Source organism: Monodelphis domestica, chromosome 6, assembly GCF_027887165.1.
Source record: "Monodelphis domestica isolate mMonDom1 chromosome 6, mMonDom1.pri, whole genome shotgun sequence".
Lineage (NCBI taxonomy): Eukaryota > Metazoa > Chordata > Mammalia > Didelphimorphia > Didelphidae > Monodelphis > Monodelphis domestica.
Window position 1 is genome coordinate 232,527,709 of NC_077232.1, and position 23,508 is coordinate 232,551,216.

At 38.3% G+C, this 23,508-nt stretch overlaps 1 protein-coding gene across 4 annotated transcripts in view; it reads right to left on the minus strand.

Annotated features, from left to right (window-relative positions):
- The window catches only part of ACSL1 (acyl-CoA synthetase long chain family member 1), a 98,735-nt gene that overhangs the window by 49,316 nt on the left and 25,911 nt on the right, over nt 1-23,508 (minus strand). For all 4 annotated transcript variants that reach the window (XM_056802958.1, XM_056802959.1, XM_056802957.1 and 1 more), the window contains exon 2: nt 19,771-19,997. In XM_056802958.1, the coding sequence (XP_056658936.1) occupies nt 19,771-19,965 (195 nt within the window). In that variant the 5' untranslated portion in view covers nt 19,966-19,997. The remainder of the gene's footprint in view (nt 1-19,770; nt 19,998-23,508) is intronic.

Genomic DNA, 23,508 nt, shown 5'->3' on the forward strand with positions numbered 1-23,508 from the left:
TGCCCAGGGTCATACAAGTGTCTGACTAGATTTGAACTCTGGAAGATGAATCTTCTTGACTCCAGGCACCTGGCATGCTGACTGTCCCACCTAGCTGCCCTGGATAGTCTCTGGGGTCCCTTTTAGCTTAAACACCTTAAGAATATATAGAGAGGATTTCAGAGTTTATAGAGTGGAAAAAAGTAAATTTAAATTATTCCAACTTCAAGGTTTCTTAGTTTTATTTTAATAAAGTGCATGTGATTTAGTTTTCAAGAATTTAAAGACCAAGTTGATATCCCTTTAAAATTTCCTTTTCCCTAGAGGATGAAAACTATTACAAAAGCTTACTCTCCCTAACCTTTTAATTCTTATTCTATCCAACTTTTCCAAAATTCTTTCCTTATTCCCCAACTGTGCCCTCCTACTTCTTGATTCCCTTATCCCCTCATTTTATCCCGTTACCTCTTCATATGTTCTCCCTTCTAGGTATCCTCTCCTTCCTTCCTTTTTCTTATCTCCGTGCCCTCCTTTCCCCCACCCTTCCTAAAGAAGGTTCTTCTTAAGGTATTTGTGGTAAGGGACGGAATAATCTTTTCTCACTTCAGCAGCAATCTGGCTTTCCTATTTGCCTTCTAAATCAAATCTTCAAATCAATGACAGTCACTCTGGCATTGCAGACCTTAACCAACAAGGTAAATTATTATATACAGTGCAACAGTGAGAAGAGCATACTGGCTTTGGAATCAGAGGAACTGGATTCAAATCATGCTTCTATCACTTCCCTTTTCCTCTGTGATCCTGGGCAATACAAATTTGTTTAAACGAAGGAATAGGATTGGTTGGGTTCTAGGGTCCTTTTCTGCCTTAAATCTACAATCCTATGAATTAAACTCAATTTTTGCTCTCAATTCCACTGCCTTTAAAAAGTCTATGATGAAGCACAGCTAGATGGCTCAGGGGATAGAGATGCAGGCCTGAAGATGGGAGGTCCTAGGTTCAAACCTGATTTCCAACACTTCCTAGCTGTGTGACCTTGGGCAACTGCCTAGTCCTCACCACTCTTCTGCCTTAGGACCAATACTTTCTAAGACAGAAGATAGTGGTTTAGAAAAATCTATGATGGGATGGGTAGTGGGTGAATAGATGCTTGTTAATGGAAAAAAGTTAAAATTTTTTAGAAATCAATGGGGTACTTTTCTCTATTTTTTTTTGTTCATTAAAATAAGTCATATAGAAAATTGTAGTATCTAGAACTAGATTAGATGATTATTTAATCCAATTCCCCTTTATTTTAAAAGGGACCAGAAGGGAACCCCAAGAAATGATGCATCCATACCCTGAAAGTTTATGTTTTTCAATGTTCTTTCCACCAGGCTACACACTTTATTACTTCAAGAATCTGTCCTTCTTCCTCTAATATAGATGACAACCCCTCCCAGACTCAATAGATGAGCTTCTGAGTCTCAGTCTGGAAAAATACAACTCTGGCTAGCCTTACTAGGCTTTTTTACACACTTCATCACTAGGATCCCATGCTCAAAACCTGCATATGTTCTATGGTCAGTCAGGGTATTCTAGGACCCAGGGTTGGCTCCCCCTCACAGATGAGACTTTCATGGAGGACTCTGTGTCTCTCTAATCAGACTTATCCTATGATCATTGGCATCTAGAAATGGATCAATTCAAAAGAAACCTTATAAGAAGCAGGTCTAGAATCTAGAACTGAAATCCTCAACCTGGAAACTAAAAAAAAAATTAAAATTCTATTTCAATAGAATTAGTTTCCTTTTTAATCATACATATTTTATTTTATGCATTCAAAAACATTATTCTGAGAAGGGGCATTCTGGGTTTCACCAGACTACCAACGGAGTTCAGTATAGGACACAAAAAAGATCTCTAAACTAGACGATGTCATTTTATTCAAGGGGACTCTATTTGCAAGAGGGCTTCAATTTTGGCAGGGCTTCCTATGCTATTTCAAAATGAATCATGCATGTCAAGAGACTGAAAGGTACATTCTATTAATGACCAAAGGCAGAGGTCATTTTTCATAGTCTGAAGCCAACAGGGAAAGACAGCCCTGTTATGAAAAAGTGGGCCATAGGGCAGGATGATGGATGGTGCATAGGAACTCTTCCTTCCTTGCTTCCTTGCTTCCTTTCTTTCTCTCCCTCCCATCCTTCCTTCTGTCTTTCCTTCTTTCCTTCCTTCCTTTCTTCTTCCCTCCCTTCTTTCTGGAGTGAGGTGGGATAGAGAAAAAATAAATGCTGGGCATTGGGAAAAATAAAAATTTCTTTAAAAAAATAGAAAGTGGGGAAGAGAAGAAAATAAGAGATAGAAGGAAAGAAAAAATTGAGAAAGTAAAAAGAGAAGAATATGGTAGGAACAAATGCTTCCCAGACCTATGTCCAAGCTAGTCTGTGAAGCTGTCTTAATATCACTGATAGAAACAGTAACTAACATTTATAGAGCCCTTTAAGATTTGCAATGTGCTTTCCATACATGATCTCATTTGATCTTCACAATAACCCTGTGAAGCAAGTCATGCAAATATTACTACCTCTTCTTTACAGATGATGAAACTGAGGCTCTGGCAGGTTTTGTGACTTGTCTGTATTCACAAAAGTAGAGAAGTAGGGGAGTCAGGGTCCTAACCCAGGCATATCCTTGCCACTGCACCCTGTTGCCTCTCCCTAATGCTCAAAATCAAACAATATTGGAGTTCTTAACCTTGTTTGTCCTGGACTCCTTTGACTCTTTAAGGAAGCCTATGGACCCCTTCTCAGGGTAAAGCTCTTACATGAATAAAATAAAATCCATGGGATTACAAAGAAAATCAATCAAATGGAAAATAAAGATACAATATTTCCCCCATTCAGGTTCACATACCCTCAGAAATCAATGTCGGTGGATGGACCCCAGGTTAAAAATCTTTGTCCTGTACCTTTTTTTCAGGACAGTTTTCTCAGTGATATCTCATACAAAGCAGTACCAACCTTTAAGCTATTTTGGTGGAACACTTTTGGAGTTATAAATGGGGGCAAGTTTTGTTTTCCCCACTTTCATGCTGTAAGCATTTTAATTTACCTTTACTGTTAGAGTCACTGGTAGAAACTGCCAGTCTCCTAAAATGTGGACAATTTGAATGGATTTCATCAGAGACAAATCTGTCTTTGAAAATATGTTAAAAGCTGGCTAAGCAGAAAACGAGAGGTTAAAAAAGCACTTAGGAGTCAAGAAAGTTCATTGTATCCCTATTAAAAACACCTTGCAAGGCAGCTTAGGGGTGAGTGACTTATTATTACACAACCAAAACAATATGCAAGAATTTTAGATTAAGAAGCAAACCACCTTCCAGCCAATAAGTCCTGATCTTCAAGAGAGGTGAAACTGGGTGAAAGGCTTCTTTGAGTCATTTCACTGTGAGGTGATCTCGACTGTGCCAAAAACTGAACAAAAAACCCCAGCAATAGTACACTTTGTACTTGGGAAGTTTTGCTCCTGTGAGTGGTTATTGATTACAAGCTCCCTTTCCCAATAAAATTCAGTTGTCACCTCTCTCTCCTTGAATTCAAATTCTGTGACTGTGGAGGATGTGGACTGAGCCTTACACACTGGTAAAAAGGTTCAATGTATGGAAATCTGCTGTGAGCCTCTAAGGTCACAGAATATTTATATGTGGCACAGGATATGCTCAGACCCAGTTACAAAGCGATGGGTATTGAGTGTTCTAACATTTGGTTAATTTTATTCTACAGCACCATTTTCATGCCCACTCCTTTCTAAAAGGACAAGCACTTTTATACAATTTGATGCTATAAATAACTACTACAGTAGAAAAGTACTTTTTACAATTATTTTTAAAAATCCGACTTAAAAATAGTTTTCAATCTCTTTTCTTATGTTGTAGACCCCTTTGGCCTCCTGGTAAAGTCTTGGGACTCCTTCTGAGAACAATGTCTTTAAATGCACAAATATAAAATACCTGTAATTAGGAAAGAAATACTGTTATAATTTTGTTAAGCTCATCAAACTCAGGTTAAGAACCCCTGCCTTGAAGGCTATTTCTATATAATATATGAATGAGTAGGAAAAAGAGGGAGAGGGAAGGGAGAGTCAAAACAAGAGTTTCTAGGCATTTTAAGAAAAGGAAAACACACACACACATAATCAATCAATAGTGGAGAAATCAAGTTAGTGAAAAAGAAAACTGGAGTTGACATCAGAGTCCCTGGGTTTTGGTTCCATTTCTGTCACTTCCTACTTATGTGACATTGACCAAGTCACAACCTCTCTGGGTCATAATTTCTTCCATCTGTGAAATTAAGAGGTCAGACTACATGGCATCTAAGGTCCCTTCCAGCTCCAAATCTAGATCCAAACCTGTGGACTCTCTCCTGCATAAGTGCTTGGAATTGGTAACAAAAGCCTCATAAAAGGCAGGTGAGCTGCAACAATAGCAATAGGATATTACAGGATGAAGAGTAAAGGTGGCTGCTGCCAGACACTAATTTAGATCTCTCCTAAGTCTGGGGCCACCTAATTGAATGAATATGGGAAGGGGGTAGCTAGGTGGCTCAGTGGATAGAGAGCCAGACCTAGAGATGAAAGGTCCTGGGTTCAAATTTGACCTCAGATACTTACTATTTGTTGACCCTGGGCAAATCACTTGATCCCCATTGCCTAGCCCTTCCTGCTCTTCTATCTTGGAACCAATACACAGTGCTGATTCTAAGAGAGAAAGTATGGGTTTAAAAAAAATGAATAGGGTGGAAGTGGCTGCAGAGTTGTTATTATTTGTTATTCTTAACCTCTCTTAAAGGTGTTTCATTTTTAAGGCTGGGAGAATGGATGGGTGGAGGTATCCCTTAGTTTCTTGCAGTTGAGAAATAGTAATATATATACCATTTCACCATTGTAAAAATAGTAACTAAATAAAATAGGACAGAGGTCAGACAAGAGGTAGCCAGCTTAACCAAAACATGGCTTAAAGAAGGATTTAACCAAATCCATGGTTGGCTCTTGAAAAGAAATGTTGCTTGTAGAACTGGAAAAAGCTTATGTTGGTACAGTATTTGCAAACTAACCTTGCCTCCCACTCATCCCTCGGTGCCCCTTATTATAGAACTGGCAATCAGGAAGAGTTCCCCATCCTATTCCTCTCCCAACCCTTTAACTCTTTTTGTGACAGAGTGCCATATAGAGTAACACACAAATAACTCACATGTTTGCATAGCTAATCAAGAGCTTTCTTTGCTGGTCATAAAAGCATCTCAGAATGGATTTCCTTAATTAGAGCTAACATTATATAGCATATTAAGGTTTAAAAAGTGCTTTTTATAAGTTAACTCATTTGATCCCTTCAGTGGTTGCTGCTATTATTCCTATTTACAGAGGAGGAAACTAAGGCAGAAGATAAGTAACTTGTCCAGGACCACACAGCTAGTAGTGTGCCTGATGTAGGACTCAAACTCAAGATTTTCAGACTCCAAATCCAGTGCTCTGTCCTCTGGGATACCTGCTGCCTCCAATTTCCTTTCATCCACTGACATTTCAGTTCCATGTGGCATGAAGATTTGGAGTTGAGGACTCAAATTCAAATTCTGGCACTTAGTACCTGTGTAAATGGGCATCTCTCTGGGCCTGTTTCCTCAATCAAAAAATGAGGAGGTTAGACTAAATGATCTCTAGGGTTCCTTCTAGCTCTAGACCTATGATCTCATGATCTTCCTCTTCCCTCCTATAGAACTTCCATTTCCAAAAGCTCTCCCAACATATCAAGCCAGATCTCTAGGGGTGCCCTTCTTTCTGTACATACTAAAGGTTACCAAACCATACCCTTCTGGAGTGGGAAGGGGCCTTGAAGATGAGCTCCTGACCTAAGAGCTCACCTGCGACCAACAATGAAAACCGATCTTATGCATCTCTCACTTTCATCTCTCTCTTAACACTGGGCACCAGTTTATTTCTCATTGAAAGGCTTCCTAGGAGATGACTGTTGATGTTTTAAAATTCCAGACATTCAGCAAGTGTGGCATGTAAATGGGACCACAGAATTAAAGATTGGGAGCTGCAAAGAGAACTCAAAGATCATCTGGTCTAACACCCTCACTTACAGATAAGGAACTAAGACCAATGAGGTTAAGAACTTGCTCAAGGTTACCTAGCTATTAAATTTTACCATAAAGCACAAACTATAATGAAATAATCTCAGATCAACCACAATTCTGAAATCTGGCTTTTCCCATTTTTGGACCATTCTTATGATCATATTACAGCCTAATATGCTCCATCATTCCAAATCAATCACTTTTTTTGCCAGGGAAGTCAGAAGAAGTGAAAAGGATGTTAAATAGAGGAGAATAACATGATCATTACACTTAGTACCATATTGGTTCTTAAAGCCAACTTATACATGTAACTGGATTCCAAGTAAGAACCTCAAAAAGTCCCATACTTGAATCTCCAATGCTGTACTTACTTCAAGTTGTTTATGATTCTATCACTGCCAACATGGCAGAGAAAGAAAGGAAAAGAAACAAAAGTTGTCAACAAGGTCAATGTGTTGACTTATTTTTGCCTGACTGTAATAATTTGTTCCAAGGGACTGTGTATTGGGGGAAGGTAGGGAGGGGAGAAGAATTGCAAACTGACAATGATTTTTTTTTAAGAGGAAAGAATGTCAATAAAGCAAAACAACAAAAAAGGGGGGTCCTCATGTCAAGTATTTCAAGCTTGGAAAGGACTTAGTATAGCTCACATTTTGCTGGCCTAACAGGTATCTAAGGAAAAAAACCCAACAACTCATAGTCAGGACTTCAGTGGGAAAATTCCTACATATTAAAATGTCTGAAGTTTGGTTTCTACCTTTACTGAAACTCTGAAACTGACCCAATATTTGGTTTCCTGACTCTCTCTGTCTTGAAGGTCTTCAAAGCTTTATTTGTTTTCCACCTGTAGTCCTAATGAATGACCCAATTCATATGTTCAAACACTTGCTTTGAAAGGCATTTCTAATAATGTGACTTTTCTTCCTCTTCTCTACAGACCACTCTATCAAAGAATCTCAACTTATGCAGAGCATCCTAGCTCCTAATAATGGGGCAGAAACTGTATGTAAATCTTGCTTTCTTCCTCATAGTATTGGTCTAAAGTTGAGATTTGCTTTGGGGGCCAAAGCTGTTAAATTGATCATTTTTATTTATACTTTGTCCTACAGTTGAGACCATTTTCTAAAGCCAATTTAGAGAAAGTAACTCAGCCGCTAGCATGGTATGACAGAAAGGACACAGGTTCAAACCGCACCTTCTGGACTTTACTTCCCATATGACTTCAGGCAATTCTTTAAACCTTCCCACACTTGTTTCCTAATCTATTGAATGAAGAGGTTACACTAGATGACACTACCAACTTGTAGCAATCTATAAACCTGTGATGTATTTGGAATTTGGATACTGGGCACAATTTATGCAACAGGTGTTTCTGAAAAGTTGCATTCACTGAATTAGTATAAATCAACCATAACCCTCACTTCTCCCCTAAATTTACCCAGTAAATTCAGAAATGCTTATTTTCCTACTCTGGATATTGAAGGAGAACCCTGGGGTGAATACTTTTGTAATGCAAACAAACAGCTCTTAATTTCTTTGTTTTTGCAGATTCCTAAACCCCAAAGTCAGCATGTCTTCTAGTTCTGAAATTTCAAGGGCAGGAATATTTCTTTTCCTACTGATGCCAAATTGGTCATTTTCTCTATAGTATCATCATACATCTTCCCATAAACTGCTTTTTAGAAAGCCATTCATGAAGGTTTCCATTGAGATGTAGTTTAAATGGTTAAAAAGTCACTTGGCAAGATTTTGGAAAATTCCTAAGTGGGCTAAAGTACTTAACCTTTATATACATATACCCATACATACATGTTTTAAGCAAGTGACCTCTATCACTTGCCAGACTTTGCCTTAAAGAAATAAAAAGTTCCTACTCTATCAAAATCTAGGCTTCCTTGGTCCTTCAAATGGTTTCATTTCTTTTCATAATAATGAACACATTTCCAAGGATCTTTTAAGTATCTACTGAGTCACTAGGGAAAGGGAGGTCTAACACAAATCTTCTATGATTTCTCCCTTCCTTTCCATTCTCACCCCAACTTAAATCCAGGCTCTGGTTCCCCAGCATCTGAACAATTCTCAACAGTGTTTTTGTTGTCACCATCTGGAAGGCAAGGTAGTTGATCCTCGGGGTAGGAGAGAATATGAAACTATTGCCAATAAGCCAGCCTGACCTAAGTGGGAAAAGCCCTGGGGGCCTTCTGAAAGAAGATCTGGGTTCTCACCTTTCTCACCTTCCTAATCTGGGGAACCTGGTGCCTCTCTGCTTAAGGAACCTGGACTAGAGCAGAGGTTCTTAACCTGAGGTTCGTGAATAAAATTTTAGGGGAAGAAGTAGTTTATGAACTAGAATGGGAAATAAGTGTACACCTTTATTTTTTATCAACCTTTAGTTTTCTTTGTAATCCTATGTATTTTAAACATAAATTTAAAAACACAGTTTCTGAGAAATAGGCTTTATCAGACTGGAAAAGGAGTTCTGGACACAAGAACTGTTAAGAACCCTTGGATTAGAGAATCTTTAAAGTTCCTTTTATTTATCTTTAAATCCTATTATTTGATCCCCAATCAGGACAGGGTACTGGCCTATTTCTCATAGCAAAACCACCTGAAGCAGACTATAGAAAGCAGACTAGAAACACTGGCCCAGAAATAGGAGCTAAACTGAACCTCCTGCTGTCCTGCTATGTTATTGGGAGTTCAAGTAAAAAAGTCAGGAGGAGATAGTGGTTTCTTGGAAGCTGGTAACCCAGGTGGCTTTCCCTAGGAAGAGTCTCTTGTAGGAGGCTGAAGTTCTTAAGGAATAGGAACAAGATCCTAGTCAGTAAATATCTTCTGAACCCTTCCTTAACATTTCAGGTGTACTGGGGCCAGTACAAGACACTTCTTTGCTAGTTTTCTGGTCTATTCTATACTCCAATGTATATGGCGCAGGGGTTTCTGAGGAGAGTCTTGCTTCTCCTATTGATAGTCAGCCCCAATAGAGAAAATGAATGTTGAAGGTTTGACTAGTGCCTTTGCTAGAGACTGGCACAAAGAGATAACTACTTGGACTTGGGAGTCAGGAAGACCTGGGCCTTGAATCCCACAATCCTCTTTGGCTTACTAGCTATGTGACCTTAGTAAATACTCCCTCTGGATCTCAGTTTCTTTATCTGTAAAGTGAGGGGGTTGGGCTCCATGGTTTATTCCATCCCTCCTTGTTCTAAGTATGGGATTTTATAAAAATAAGAGGCACAATAGCTATACTTGAGGAGAGATGAATCTGTGTTCTTTTGACGTCATCAGCCTATCCCATTCTTATTCTACTGCTCCTTCCTCATCTTCCCCTATTTTAATCAAAACTACTTGCCTTCCTCTAAGCATCATTCCCCTCGACCTTGACGGTGTCCTTCAAAATTGCTTCACACTGTCTCTAAGCCCATTGAAAAGCACCACCATTTACCCTTACATCATCCAGCAGCCCCATTCCTCATCAGGCATTTGTCGATGTGTATTTTGTGTACCAATCACAAACTGAGAACTTGGTGATGGTCGTCTTTGTAAAGCCAGAAATACCCTTTATTATTTCTATAAAGGAAAAGACTATCAAACTTTCTCTATGCTCACATTTTTGAAGCATGGGATTTGGACAGTAAAATAAGCCACTGACCACAACTGAGGTCCTTGGGTTTTCTCTTCCCTACAATGGGGCCTCCTGGGTTTTGTATAAAACTCAGGATGGCAATGCCATGGAACCCACACAACTCTGAGCTTTGCCCATGAACTGGTTTTGCACATTAGACAATACAGGCTTATAACAGAAGCAAGGTCAGATAACAAGTCTGAACAAAGGGTGTTTGATAAGGATTAGCAGGTCTAGTCTCAAGTTATGTGTCATGCCATTCAACCCAAGCCTCCTGAATTGAGAGTCTCAAAGGGTGATGAATATTACTTAACCTAATTATTACTTCACATCACCTTTCCAGAAAATTCTGAACCTCTTCTGGATAATTTTCCTAGCTGGCAAGCTCTTCACCTATGATATTTAAAACAATCACAGGTTTTCAATGAAATCTTTACAACTCTAGTAACTGCTTTGAAAAATAATTCACTTCCTTTCTACTTCATATTCAAATATTTATCTTGCAAAAGGATCACCTGAATGCCTTCTCTACATCCTCCCCACTACCTAACTTACTCAGCCATCTCTAACTGGCATCCACTGTTACACCATCTACATTCATTGTGCTATTGATCCTCTAACTGTGGTATCTTTGCTCAAAGACCAAATGAGATGATAGACTACTGGAGCAAATGAATCACATCCACGTTGGCATTCTCATTAGAAATTATGCTAAAAGACAAAGAAGTTTCTGCTAACAGGAAGCACGGCTAACAGGTTCACCTTGGAAAGACTCAGCTTCATTGTGTGATCCTGGGGAGAAAGAAACATTTCATGGGAAACTTTGCCATTGGTCCTTTCACTGTTTGTGATAAGCACAGAACAGAGGACAATCACAAAGAAATTTGCCATCTAAATTGCACTGACATCTGTTAGAGAAGATGAAACAGAGAAATTCTGTCAGGAACTTAACAAGGTCCTCCAAATGAATTCAATATGTAACTTGTTATTGGTGGCTTCCATGCCAATGTGGGTACAGGGGACGATGATGAAAAATATGATTCAAGGAGAAGAAAAGAAAGAAAAAGGTCAAAGGCTTTAGACTATGTGGAAGCTTCATATCTAGATATAGTGAATAATTATTTTAAATGTTTTCTCTCTTCTCTAAACTTGATAGGCATTAGCAAACATGGACATGCAATGAACAAAAAAAGAGGTCCATGTATGAACCTGTGAATCTTTACTCCATACAGCTGATAAAGCACATATATTTCAGATTTAACATGGCAGTTCCAACTTTGCTTGACTAGGTCCCATTCTATATTTTCTTTTGCTCTCTTATTTGTATTTTTAAATGATTCTTTTCTTCTTTCTTTTTTTTGATATGACTATCATTAACCCAACCGGAATAATTTCTTAAAGAAGAGAGCTGGAAGGTGCAAGAACAAAACATCCGTCTCAGCTTAACTGACAGGAAATGATTAACACAAAGGTCACTACCAATGAGGCTGTTTGACCATCAAATAGAACAAAGGTCAACATTAGCACAAATTATCAGAAAGGATAGGGATCAAGGGGCACAGGATGTGATTTAAGAGGTCTAACCTGATCTGTTCAAATAATCTTATTAGTCTATTAGAGTCAAAGTCAAGTCATGGCCCTGATGGCTAAATTTCTTAGAAAAAAGATGATCAAAGGAAAGTTTAATTAGTACCATAAAGAAGTGGCCAGAAAAGCTCCCAAATGCACTCAACTACTTAAATATTTACTTGCTAAACAGAGAGAAGTAGTAGTCAAGGACAGCATGAATGTAGGAAATGGTTATCTGCAAAACATACAGAGGAGTAAAACTGAAGGTTATATACAGTACTGTCACACAAAATTAGAAGGAAAAAAAGAAATAGTAGGGGAGGGGAGAGCGAGAGCGAGAATTAGTTTACAAAAATATTATGGTAATATCCAACTAAGATAGATCATTAATGTCATGTACATTGTCAGATATAGTCATCAGTGAATACATCATACTACTTAGATGGAAAGAGGAAATATGTCTATGAAATATATCACAAATCTGGCACTCAGTAGTTGAAGCACATTCTCCACTAAACCAAAGCAGCTAATACCTTCTTGACCTGCCTTAATGATATTTTCATCCTTCAAAAAGGAAGAACCACTAAAGAAAAATTCTATCATGGATCTTATTTTCAACAATTAGGAAACGCGTATTCCTCCATCTTAGAATTTGTGATTGAAATAAAGAGGAAAAACTGGGCAGAACCTGGAATTTTAGGAGATTTGATTTTAGGAGAATATATTTCATGGACTTCACAAGAAGGAGGATCATGATATCATAGACTAAAATTCTCCTAGGGGAAGTCAGTCCAAGAGGGAAAGAGATGGGACACTATCAAAATCAAAATAAAAGATGGGGGCTCTTAACCATTCATTGAGTCCTGGACCCATTTGGCAGTCTGATAAAATCTCTGGACTCCTTTTCTGAATTATGTTTTTAAGTGCATCAAATAAAATGCACAGATTACAAAGGAAATCAAAAGATATTTAGACAACTGAAAACCAATCATTGGGTGTTCATCAAGTAGGGAATGATTTAATTATGGAATATGAAATGTAATAGACAATGTATAAAAGAATAACAACAAAGTAAATGAAAAGATCAATAAAGGAAAGTTGCATTCTAAAATTCTTTTGAAAAACAGTTAAAATCAAAGAAAATAGTTAATAAAAATATTTTTATAGTAAAGAGGAAGGGGCTGGCTATGAGAACAGAATAGTATATACATTTTTAGTCATTTTACACTGGATATTTTAGCTTGCTTATTGTTTTTTGTAAAAGGAAAGGTTTGGTGAGGAGTGGTATAGTGTATGAAATTTCTGATATTTAGATAAAATCTTAAAAAAAAAAGGTAGTCATGACTCATGATGAAAAATGCTATCTACCTCTAGAGAAAGAACTGATGAAGTCTGAATGCAGATCAAAGCATCCTATTTTTCACTTTACTTTCTTCATGGTTTTTGGTTTGTTTTTTATGGGTCTTCTTCCACAACATGATTGATATGGAATAAAGTTTTGTATGATTGCACATATATAACCTAGATCAAGTTGCTTAAATTTAATGAAGGAGGGAGGGAGGAAAGGAGTGAATTTGGAACTCAAAATCTTAAAAGACAGATGTTGAAAATTATTCATGTAATTAAAAAACCCAAAATATTATATAAAAATATGGCCAAGTTTCCCATAAAATAGTAATAAAGCATGAAATTATTTGAGATTGGTAACAGAAGCTATGGAATTAAAAAAAAGGACTTTAAAAAGTTATATTTTCTCTTATGTGTCTTGTTTTACAACAAGATGAACTATATATTTTATGGTAGTATATATACAATCTATATCATTATTACCTGCTTCCCTGAGAGGGAGAAGGCAAGAAGAATGAGGCATTGATTTTTGGACATAGCTAATATGAGAATTTGTTTCTCTTGGGTAGGCATATTTATCATAATTTATTACATAGTTATAATAAATCATGCTATTGTTATATTGAATATTTAATTATTATATATAAAAACAAAAATAAATTTTAACTAAAAAAACTTATATAAATTTTAACAAAAAGTGTATATTAGAGAAAAGAAGATGATCAGAGAAGGAATCATGCTTGTCCTTGTGGCATATGAGACAACAACTAATGACACAGAGAGGGGAGAGTTAATTAGTTCTTCCTTTCTGTCTGTTTTCATTGCCAAGGAATGGAAAGGACAGAAGAGGCTAACAAGGAGTAATAAACAAGATAAACAAAGAGAAATTAAGAGAACAAATTTTGTCCCGTTTTTCAAAAAAGGGAAGAGAACAGAGTCTGCAAACCTACAGAGCATATAAATCGATTGATTCCTAGAAAAATTCTAGACATCCTATTAAAAGGGTTGATTAGTGAACACTTAGGAAAGAAAACAATGATAGAAGAGCAAGTATGGGTTTCACTGAGAACAAATCATTCCAGACTAATCTTATTTCCTTTTTGGATAAGACTATGTTTTTGGTACATTAAGAGAATGCTGTAGATGTGATTGACCTACATTTTAGTAAAGCATAAAGCCTCTCATGCTATTCTTATGGGGAGAAATGAAAAGATATGGGCTAAAGATAGATCTTGATAGGCCAGAACATTGAACTAAAATGAAAAGGAAAAAGATTAAATTTAAAAGCTTTCCACTTAGTTTCAAAAGATAAACTTTGAAGTACAAGACGGCATTTCTGGTTGGCAGTTTGTTCAAAAAAGACCTGGAGTATAAGCTTAATATGAGTCAGCAGTGAGAAAGAACATCCAAGAAAGCCAACAGAAGTGACAATACCGTGGTCCCATCCAAGCCAGACTAAATCTAGAAGACTAAGTCTAGAAGAGTCTAAACACCTAGATTTAGAAGGATGCTGACAATCTAGAAGAGAAACTTGGGGGCAGGGCAATAGGGAAAGGGGAACACTATACGTTCATGCCATATGATAACAGTTCAAGGGTTTGTGATACTGACATTAGAGAAGAATCAGAGCCAACAGGCTAACAGTTTTTGGGTAGTAAAGGGCTGCCCTGTGCAAGGAGAGAACTGTTCTTTTTGGCCCCAGAGAGCAGAATCAGGAGAGCAATGGGATAAAAGGTACCAAGAGACAGTTAGCAGGAGGTCAAGAAAAACTTCCTTCTTGGGTTCCTGATTATTTACTCTGTGGGTATAAGTATTTGCAAATATGCATTAATACTTATATTTCTATCCAAAGTACATATATGTGTGTATATGTATATTTATACACATGTACATACAGTAGAGAAGGATGGGAACCTTTGAAGGAAGTTTTTCTGGACAGCCAGCCTCAGTCTGTCTCTTGGCACTTTTTGCCCTGGTGCTCTCCTGGTTCCAGTCTCTGGAGCCAAAGAAAACAAGAATAATCCAACTTGCACAGGGCAGCCCTTCCAGTACATGAAGAAAGGTGTGTGTTATATCTACACATACATACATATACATGCAAACATGTATACAGGCATACCTTAGAGATATTGGGGGTTTGGTCTTAGACTACCACAATCAAGCAAAATTCTCAATAAATCAAGTCATACAAATTTTTTTGGTTTCATAAACGCTGTGTTTATATTATACTGCAGCCTATTAAGTATGCAAGTATTATGTCTAAAAAAGTATGCATACTTTAATTTAAAAAATACTTTGTTGATAAAAATGCTGTCATCTAAGCTTTGCCCCTATGTTGGTGGCTTGAGTGATCAGGGTGGTGGTTGCTGAAGGCTGGGGTGACGGGCAATTTCTGAAAATAAGACAGCAATGAAGATTGCCAGATTGATTGATTCCTCTTTTCCCTTGAACACTTAAAGGCCACTGGAGGGTTATTTATTGGCCTCATTTCAATATTATTGAGTCTCAGGGAATAAGGAGGCCAGAGGAGAGGGAGAGAGACCAAGGAAGGGCTGATTGATGGAGCAGGGAGAACACACACAGCATCTATCAAGTAAGTTCACCATTTTAAGTGGGCAGTTTGTAGTACCCCCAAACAACGACAATAATAATACCAAAGATCACTGACCATAGCTCACCCTAAAAGATATACTAATAATGAAAAAGGTTTAAAAATTGTGAGAATTTCCAAAATGTGACTGAGGCTTGAGGTGAGCATTCTGTTGGAAAAAATGGCATCAACAGGCTTGCTTGATGTGGGGTTGCCACAAATCTTCATTTGTAAAAGATGCAATAAAACAAGGTATGGCTGCATTTACTTGTAAGTTTGTGTGCAAAGGAACATATATACATCTGTACATATAGATACTGTATAGCTAAATTAATTATGTATATGATAGTTTATATATATATTTATTTCTATCTTAAATGTATCTATATATTTATGTTCTGTCTCCCTCATTAGATGGTGAGCTCCTAGAAAGCAGGGACTGTTTTTAACCTTTCTCTATAGCCCCAGGGCTTCTTAGCACAGAATCTGACACATAGTAGGCTCTTTAATTTTTTAATTTATAATTTAATTTAAAAAATGTTTCCATGATTACATGATTCATATTGTCTCCCTCCCTCTTCCACCCCTCTCCTGAAGTTGACAAGTAATTCCACTAAGTTTTACATGTATTATCACTCAAAACCTATTTCCCTATTATTCATTTTTGTAAGAATCTTTTAAAACCACAACCCCAAATCATATACTCATATTAACAAGTTATAAATCATATGTTTTCTTTTGGGTTTCTATAGTAGACTCTTTAAAACAAAAACAAAACTCCTTACTCTCTGTCTTAGAATCAATACAAAATAACAGTTCCCAGGCAGAAGGGTGGTAAAGGGCTAGGCAACTGAATTTAAGTGACTTGCTCAAGGTCATACAGCTAGGCCTTGTCTGAGGTCACATTTGAACCTAGGACTTCCCACCTCTAGGTCTGGCTCTCCTTCCACTGAACTACCTACCTAGTTGCCCCCTAGGCTGTTAAATGTTTATTCTATTAACAATGAAAACCATCAGAAAGGAGAATGTGCTGCTCCATCTCATTTGATATTTTGAAGCAAAAGCTCCTGGTTAGAGGGCTCTAGGCAAGTTCCTACTTTGGGTCCAGGTAGGACTGGACGACTTCTGAGCTCCCTTCCAAGGATGGGAATTCTGTGAATCACTTGAGCTTGTGGTCCGGAGCACTTGCAGATGTTTTTTCAATCTGCTATCTAGCCAGGGCCCTCTCTAGCTTCTTCTCTTTGTGAGCTGAATCTTCTAATTCAAGTCTAAGACCCACAATGCTTGCTTTCTCATTTTAGAAAACCTTTGAGTATTTGTACATGTGTATGCACATATATATTCCTAGGTGGTGCCTTCAGAGAATATAAGACAAGAGGCAGGTCTGCACAGACCATTCCTGGAAGCTAGAGGTCTTTCCCTTTTGCCCCAGGTTATACAGTAAGGTCCTACTAGGACAGGGAGAGGAACCCAGTTTGGGTTCCACATTGCATACAACACTGGGTATTGAGATCCCAGACAAACTGTTGACTTTTTCCAAAGGATGTCGGGCAATCCAAGGCAACAACGGGACTTCCACTCCCTGCTGTGTTTCCCTCCGCCACCCTCCCTCATCCCCACAACTGAATGCACGCTGGCAATTTCTGGAGAAATTCAAGGAGCATGAAATCATGCCTACTTTATTGATTACTACCTATTCTCTTCCCCCTCACCAAATATCTCTTTTTGTTTTGTCTCAGTGCCTCTCTTCCTCATGTGTGTATACAATATTGCCTGATAAGCCATAAAATTTTGTTCAACAATCCCAAAATTAATATCAGGCAAAGCATAAAGAGACAAGACAAGAGCTTCCAAAAGTGTTCATTTAAGGGGGTAGCTAGGTGGCTCAGTGAGAGCCGGGCCTGGAGATAGAAGGTCCTGGGTTCAAATTTGATTTCAGATACTTCTTAGCAATAATGACCCTGGGCAAGTCACTTAACCTCCATTGCCTGGTCCTTATCACTTTTCTGATTTGGAACCAATACTTGGTATTGATTCTAAGACAGAAGGTATGGGTTTTTTTTAAAAGTCATTATTATATTGTAGCATATATAACTATCATATATATATATTATTATTATTAAGGATGTTCTATGCCAAGTACAAACAGAAGCACAGTTCCCTGTAGAAGATAGATAGCAAAGACACAAACAAAGCATGTTGGGCCTCCATGAGAACATCCTAACATCACAATTTTAGAGCCAGAAGTTAATGAAAAGGGACCCCAGCAATCCACACAGAATAAGACAAATGGATGAAGAATGCATCTTGTACACATTACAGCTTGGAGTTAAATGAGATCATTGAATTAATCCTTAAATACTACGAGGAAAATCTAAGAATGGCAAATCAGCCAGGATCAGAATCTATGAATGAAGGGAATATGTTGGATTGGAAAAGACATTAAAGAGCTTTCAATGACCTCTGAGCCAATTCTGCCACCAAACTCCAATTTACTTTTTTAAAAAACCCTTACCTTCTGTCTTATACTGTGTATTGGTTCTAAGACAGAAGAGTAGTAAAGGCTAGATGAAAGTGGCTAAGTGACTTGCTCAAGGTCACACAGGAAGTGTCTGAGACCACATTTGAACCCAAGACCTCCTGGCTCCAAGTCTGGCTCTCAATCCTCTGAGCCACCCAGTTGCCCCACAATTTGCTTTTATGACTTAAGAATCATTCAACAGCAATACTAAGAAGATGAGAAGACAATCACGGTAGAATTAAGCCACTGCTTAGCACAAGTCTAGGTTGTAGTCCCGCAATTTAAACATGCTTGTCATCTGTACTGCAGAGTAGGGCTGACATCATCCTAAAGCAAAAAGCCTTGGAATGTGCAAGGCTAAAGGCTAAAGCCCTGACTTATCCAGTGCCAAAGTACTCTTTGCAAAGAATCCCTCCCCATCAAGTCTCCCCTACCCCAAATTTCAGGCAAATAGCCAGAATCTGCAATAATGTAACCAAGCAAATGGGAAAGTTAATTAACTGAATATGACTACTACCCAGAAGGCAAGACTGAAGAAAAAGTTACAGAAAATTATTACATTGTTCTTTATTTACACCCTAGATATAAATAAGCAATATTTGGGGTTTAGAACTTGGCTCCCTCAAAGCAAGAGCTCAGAGGCACTGAATTCATCCTTAATGAAATAGATTGATTTCCTCTAAGTTTTTGTTAATTTCTTGTCCACACACACCAATTTCTCACAAATACCAAAAATGTAAAAAATCCATTAAGAAGAGCTCTGCTAATATTGAAGTGGCCTCATATTCAAGTAGGGCCCAAATGACCATCCAGCATTATCTTTAGGGATCTTCGTAGCATCTAGTCAGTGCTGAAGATGTCTCCAGACTGATTCAGAGAGACAAAGGTTGGTCAAGACTTTATTCTACAGCAGAGATTTTTAACTTTCTTTTGCTTTATTATTGTTGTGGAGGTGGTGTGTGTGTGTGTGTGTGTGTCTGTCTGTCTGTCTCTCTGTCTCCTGAAAATCTGGTAAAGTCCAGGATCATATATTTCAATGCATAAAATACAATACACAAGTTTACCAAGGATACCAATTATCTGGGGATCCGGCTATCAAAAACACACCTTCACATCCCCCAGCTTAAGAATCCTTGTTCTAAAGTGAATAAACTTATAGCAATTTTAAATGGAGGCAATTGCTAGCCACACCATTCACCGTATCTACAACAAAACCTTGTCATATTCACACAAATCATTTGCAAGTGATGAAGAGAGACTAAAGATATTCTGTATTTCCTGTCCCCCCCCTCAACTGAATTGCTATCCTTTCCCTTCTTTGTATGGATCCAGAAAAGCTGTTCTTGTTAGATTTTTTTAAAAGCCTTACTATCTTCTGTCTTAGTAACAACTCTAAGACAGAAGGGCAAGGGCTAGACAAACGGGGTGAAGTAACATGCCTACAGCAGGGAAGTTTCTGAAGCCAGATTTAAACCTAGGTCTTCCCAACTCCAGGTCCGGCAGCCTCTATCTGCTGAGCTACTTAGCTGCCTCTTCTTAAGAGACTTTAAAAGTTTCTTTTTTATCAATCAAGAGTTGAGTTCTAGAAGGCCAACAGACCAGGATATTATCTGGTTCACATTTAGTCTTCTGATTGGCTTCAGGAACAGATAAGGCAGAAAGTTAAGCTTTTCCTTCCCCAAGGTGGATAGAGATAGATTTAGAGAGAAAGAGATAGAGCTGGAGAGAAAGAGATGGAGAGAAAGATATGATAGATAGAGAGACAGAGAGATAGAGTTAGATAGGGATGGAGATACAAAGATATATTATATATATGATATCGATAAACAGAGAGAACTATATTTAAGAGATGGAGAGAGATTCCATTTGAATATGTTTGCCTGCCCTCCTCTATGTTTTGGTCTCTGCTACCAGGGGATGACCACATGTGCCTCAAACTACTCTATGAAGATCCCGAGATGGAGAGCCACAAGGGCTCAGTGACAGACAGATGAGGGCAGCCTGCCCTGGACCCCAGACTCACCTCTACTTCCACAGACTGCATGGAGAGGTCGCACGGGGGCTTCAGAGCCTTGGGTCTTGTGGCATACCAGAAAGTGGTGAGTGCAGCAAAAGCGCCAAAGCCCATGAGTGTGTTGGTTGGGAGAGTGCGCACATATTGTCGGAAATCCCCTAATTCTGGCATACGAAAATATCGAAACAATTCATGAGCCTGCATTGCCCCGCTGTGGTTGTTCCTTTGGCCAGATTCTGTGTGAAAAGAAGGAACAAATTCAATATTTGACAGTGTGACTCCATCCATGAACCTCAGTTTCCCATTGTAAAAATCAAAAGGTTGGACTAGGTGGTCCCAAAGGCCCCTCCTTTCCATCTCTAAAGTCACAGACCTAAACTGAATCAATAAGAGGCTCACCAGTCATTGTGATGGCTTCAAATCCTATAATTCGGATGTTTTTCCAAATAGACTTTAATTTTCCTATCAGAAGTTAACAGAAATAATTTCCCAGCCTTAAGTCAAAGTAAGAAATAATTTGAGTCATTTTCTTTCCTTGTGAATGAAATTCCCTTTAAGAACATTAAGGTGATCTTGTACTTGCTCCATGCTCAAATAAGTGGCCTCTCTTTGGTTTCTGTCTTAGATATTTATTAACTGTGTGACCTTAGACAAGTCACTTGATTTCTCTCAGCTTCAGTTTCCTCTTCTGCAAAATGGGGATGGTCATAATATTGCCCACTTCACTGGGTAGTTATAAGAAAAAACAAGATCATGTCTGCTAAGCACTTTGCAGACCTCAAACACTTTGTTAACTGCTGTTATTATTATTCTCCCTAAATCTCTGTTCACCCAACATGAGAGAGTCAATATTGATGTCAGCATAGCCAAAGGAATAGCCATAGACAGCAGTGGTCAAAACCTCAAGCCACTTATTTGACTCTTCTTTATCAGAGCTTTAGAAAGTTTCAAAAAGGGAAAATGAATTTATTTGAATCTCATGTCCTCTCAAGTGAGTTTAGGCAAGTATCTTTTCTATTTCTTCTGTATTCAGGATGTTTAGGCAGGAGACCCTTAAATAGAGGGGCAAATAATAGCAAAAAAAAATGTAAACCATAAAAGTATAATCAGATGTCTTATCTTTCTAAAGGTCTGGTCATATCACCCCTCCCTCATACCCCAAACTTTTGTAGCTCCCTACTGACTCTAAAAAAAAAAACCTTCCCTACTATTAGGCATCTCAATCTCTTTTTAAAAAACCCTTACCATCTGTCTTAGAAGCCATACCACGTATCGTGTGCAATGCAAAGAATGGTAAGGGCTAGGCAAAGAGAGTTAAGTGATTTGCCCAGGGTCACAAAGAAGTGTTTGAGGTCACATTTGAACCCATAACCTCCCACCTCCAGACCTGGCTTTTTATCCACTGAGCCCCCTACCAATCTGTCCCCTTCTTATTTTGCCAGCCTTCTTGCACTCAGAATCCATCCACAGGGGCCTCCTCACTATTCCAAATACACTCTATTTCTCATCTCTATATGCCTTTGCACCTACTATTCTCCATCTTTGGAATGCATTTCCTTCTTACTGCCTGGCACCTCTTGGATTCCTTGGTTCCTACAAGACTTAGTTCAATCACTGCCTTCTACAGGAAACTTTTCTTCACCTCCCAGTTGCCAGCTTGCCTTACACCCCAAACTACCTTGTAAATATTTATATGTGTGCACATCATTAGACTATGAGCTTCCTAAGAGAATTCACTGTTTCCTCTTGGGTTTTGCACCCTACGCAGTTAACACAGTACCTAGAAAAAAATATGTGATTAATTATTTCATTTTTGTAACTCCATTATGCAGCACAGAACCTACCAAGGGAAGAAACTAAGTTCTTCACAAAAGGTTAGATTGAGTTGAAATGAATAGGGAGACTGGGAAATCATTGAGGTAACTACCTTGTCAAGAGGTTTTTATGCTTTGCCTGATCTAAGATGGCATTTATCAAGTGGCCAGGGAACAGCTGGGACCTACTACTTTTAAGCAACAAGTCAAGCATTTATTAAGCCACAGAGGGATACAAAAGTGCTTTCAAGGTTATGCTAATATTGTTGAGAAGTCAAGACACACACAGGAAGCAGATTAGTAAACAAGCCAATTTACAATAAAGTCCTGAGCTGTTAGATGCAATTAGAGAACAGCAGAGCATATAACAAGGTCCTAATTGTAGAGTGCAGACAATATGCACCATTTGCAATTTCAAGAATTCCTGATGGGGATATGGCCCAAAGTTTCAGCCTACTGTACCTACCGAAAGGTAGAATTAATAGCACATGACTCACGGGCCTGCTAGTTTTGCTGAACCGCTTCCTCTCCTACTTCATTTCTTTATCATTCTTGTTACAAGGGATTGGAAAAGGATAGATTTGGAAATGAAAATGTTCTTAAAAGCCATAAATAAAACATAAGCAAATAGCTCTCAATTCAACAGTTCTTCTCTGTCTTCTAACACCCCTTTCCCAACTCTGGTTGTTTTCTTTTGACTGATGGAAAGCAGAACACTTTAAAGTACAACATTTCAGCAGTGGGCAGTTTTCTCTAACAATCAAGTCACATGATAATTTCTAAACTGGAAAGAAAATTATTGGCCTGACCCTGTTTAAACCTAAATTCACAACGTCATTTCCTAACATACTAGTATTTGGTTGCCAAAAATAAATACAAAAACCTCATATCACAGTATGGTATTTACTAGGTTAATGCATTCCTAATTAATAGAAAGCTCTTATGATCAGATATTCCCTTCATCTTTTAACTCCCATTTTTTGTTTCCATAAATATTGTAAAAGGTAAATAAATGGGCTTTCCATGACAAACAAGGTTCAGGTAAGCAAATGTTTTTTTCACTAAACCTCTTAAGAAACCACTATGCTAGAAAAGCTCCCAGTGGTTGATGGGAAGAACAGAGAACATGTAAGAACAGAAGGATGGGTGGAGGTTAAGGAGTATTGATGTCAGCTCAGCTGGCACTTTCCTGAACCTTCAAGGTCTCTTAGGGCATTAATCACATGCAGAATTTCTAGTAGCTGCCCACTAGGCTAAAGGTAACTAGCAGCCAAAATTCATACTTGACTTCCCAGAGGGAGGGGAAAATGAACCAACCATGGTAAAGCGAAGTCACCCCACTGCCCCACCCACAGACAGTGAGAGATACCAGTAACAGAGAGTTCTCCTTTTTCTCAGATTCTTTAAAAAAATGACAATGGCCATTTAAAAAGAAAAAAAAAACCCAATGACGATGATAAGCAGCCTTTCTTGGAAGTGATTTAAAATGTATTTAACCACAATAGACACTGCCAAACGGTGCCAATTCAGCATTTTTAAAAATCCTGAGCAGAAGGAATTCTTGAATTACTTGTAAAGAATCAATATCGGCTATGGAGCAAGAAATGCAAGACCAATGTCTGGCATCAGACAACCTGTGTACAATCTTACAAACGATGCTTATGGCATAGATGGCTTAAGTAAGTCACCTCACCTCCTTGGCCTGTTTTTTTATTTGTAAAATGAGGAATTTGTATTGGATCACTCCTAAGGTTTCCTCTAGTTCTAATCTGTGATCCTGTGTATACTGCATGAGCCTTGGCCGCTAACTGTGATGGAAGAGTGTGCACTTGACCATCTCGAAAAGGGGCTTTTCTTCCAGCTCTGACATTCCGTGTTCCTACATTATCTGACCCCTCCCAACCACCTGGGGAACATTCCTCTGACAGCACTA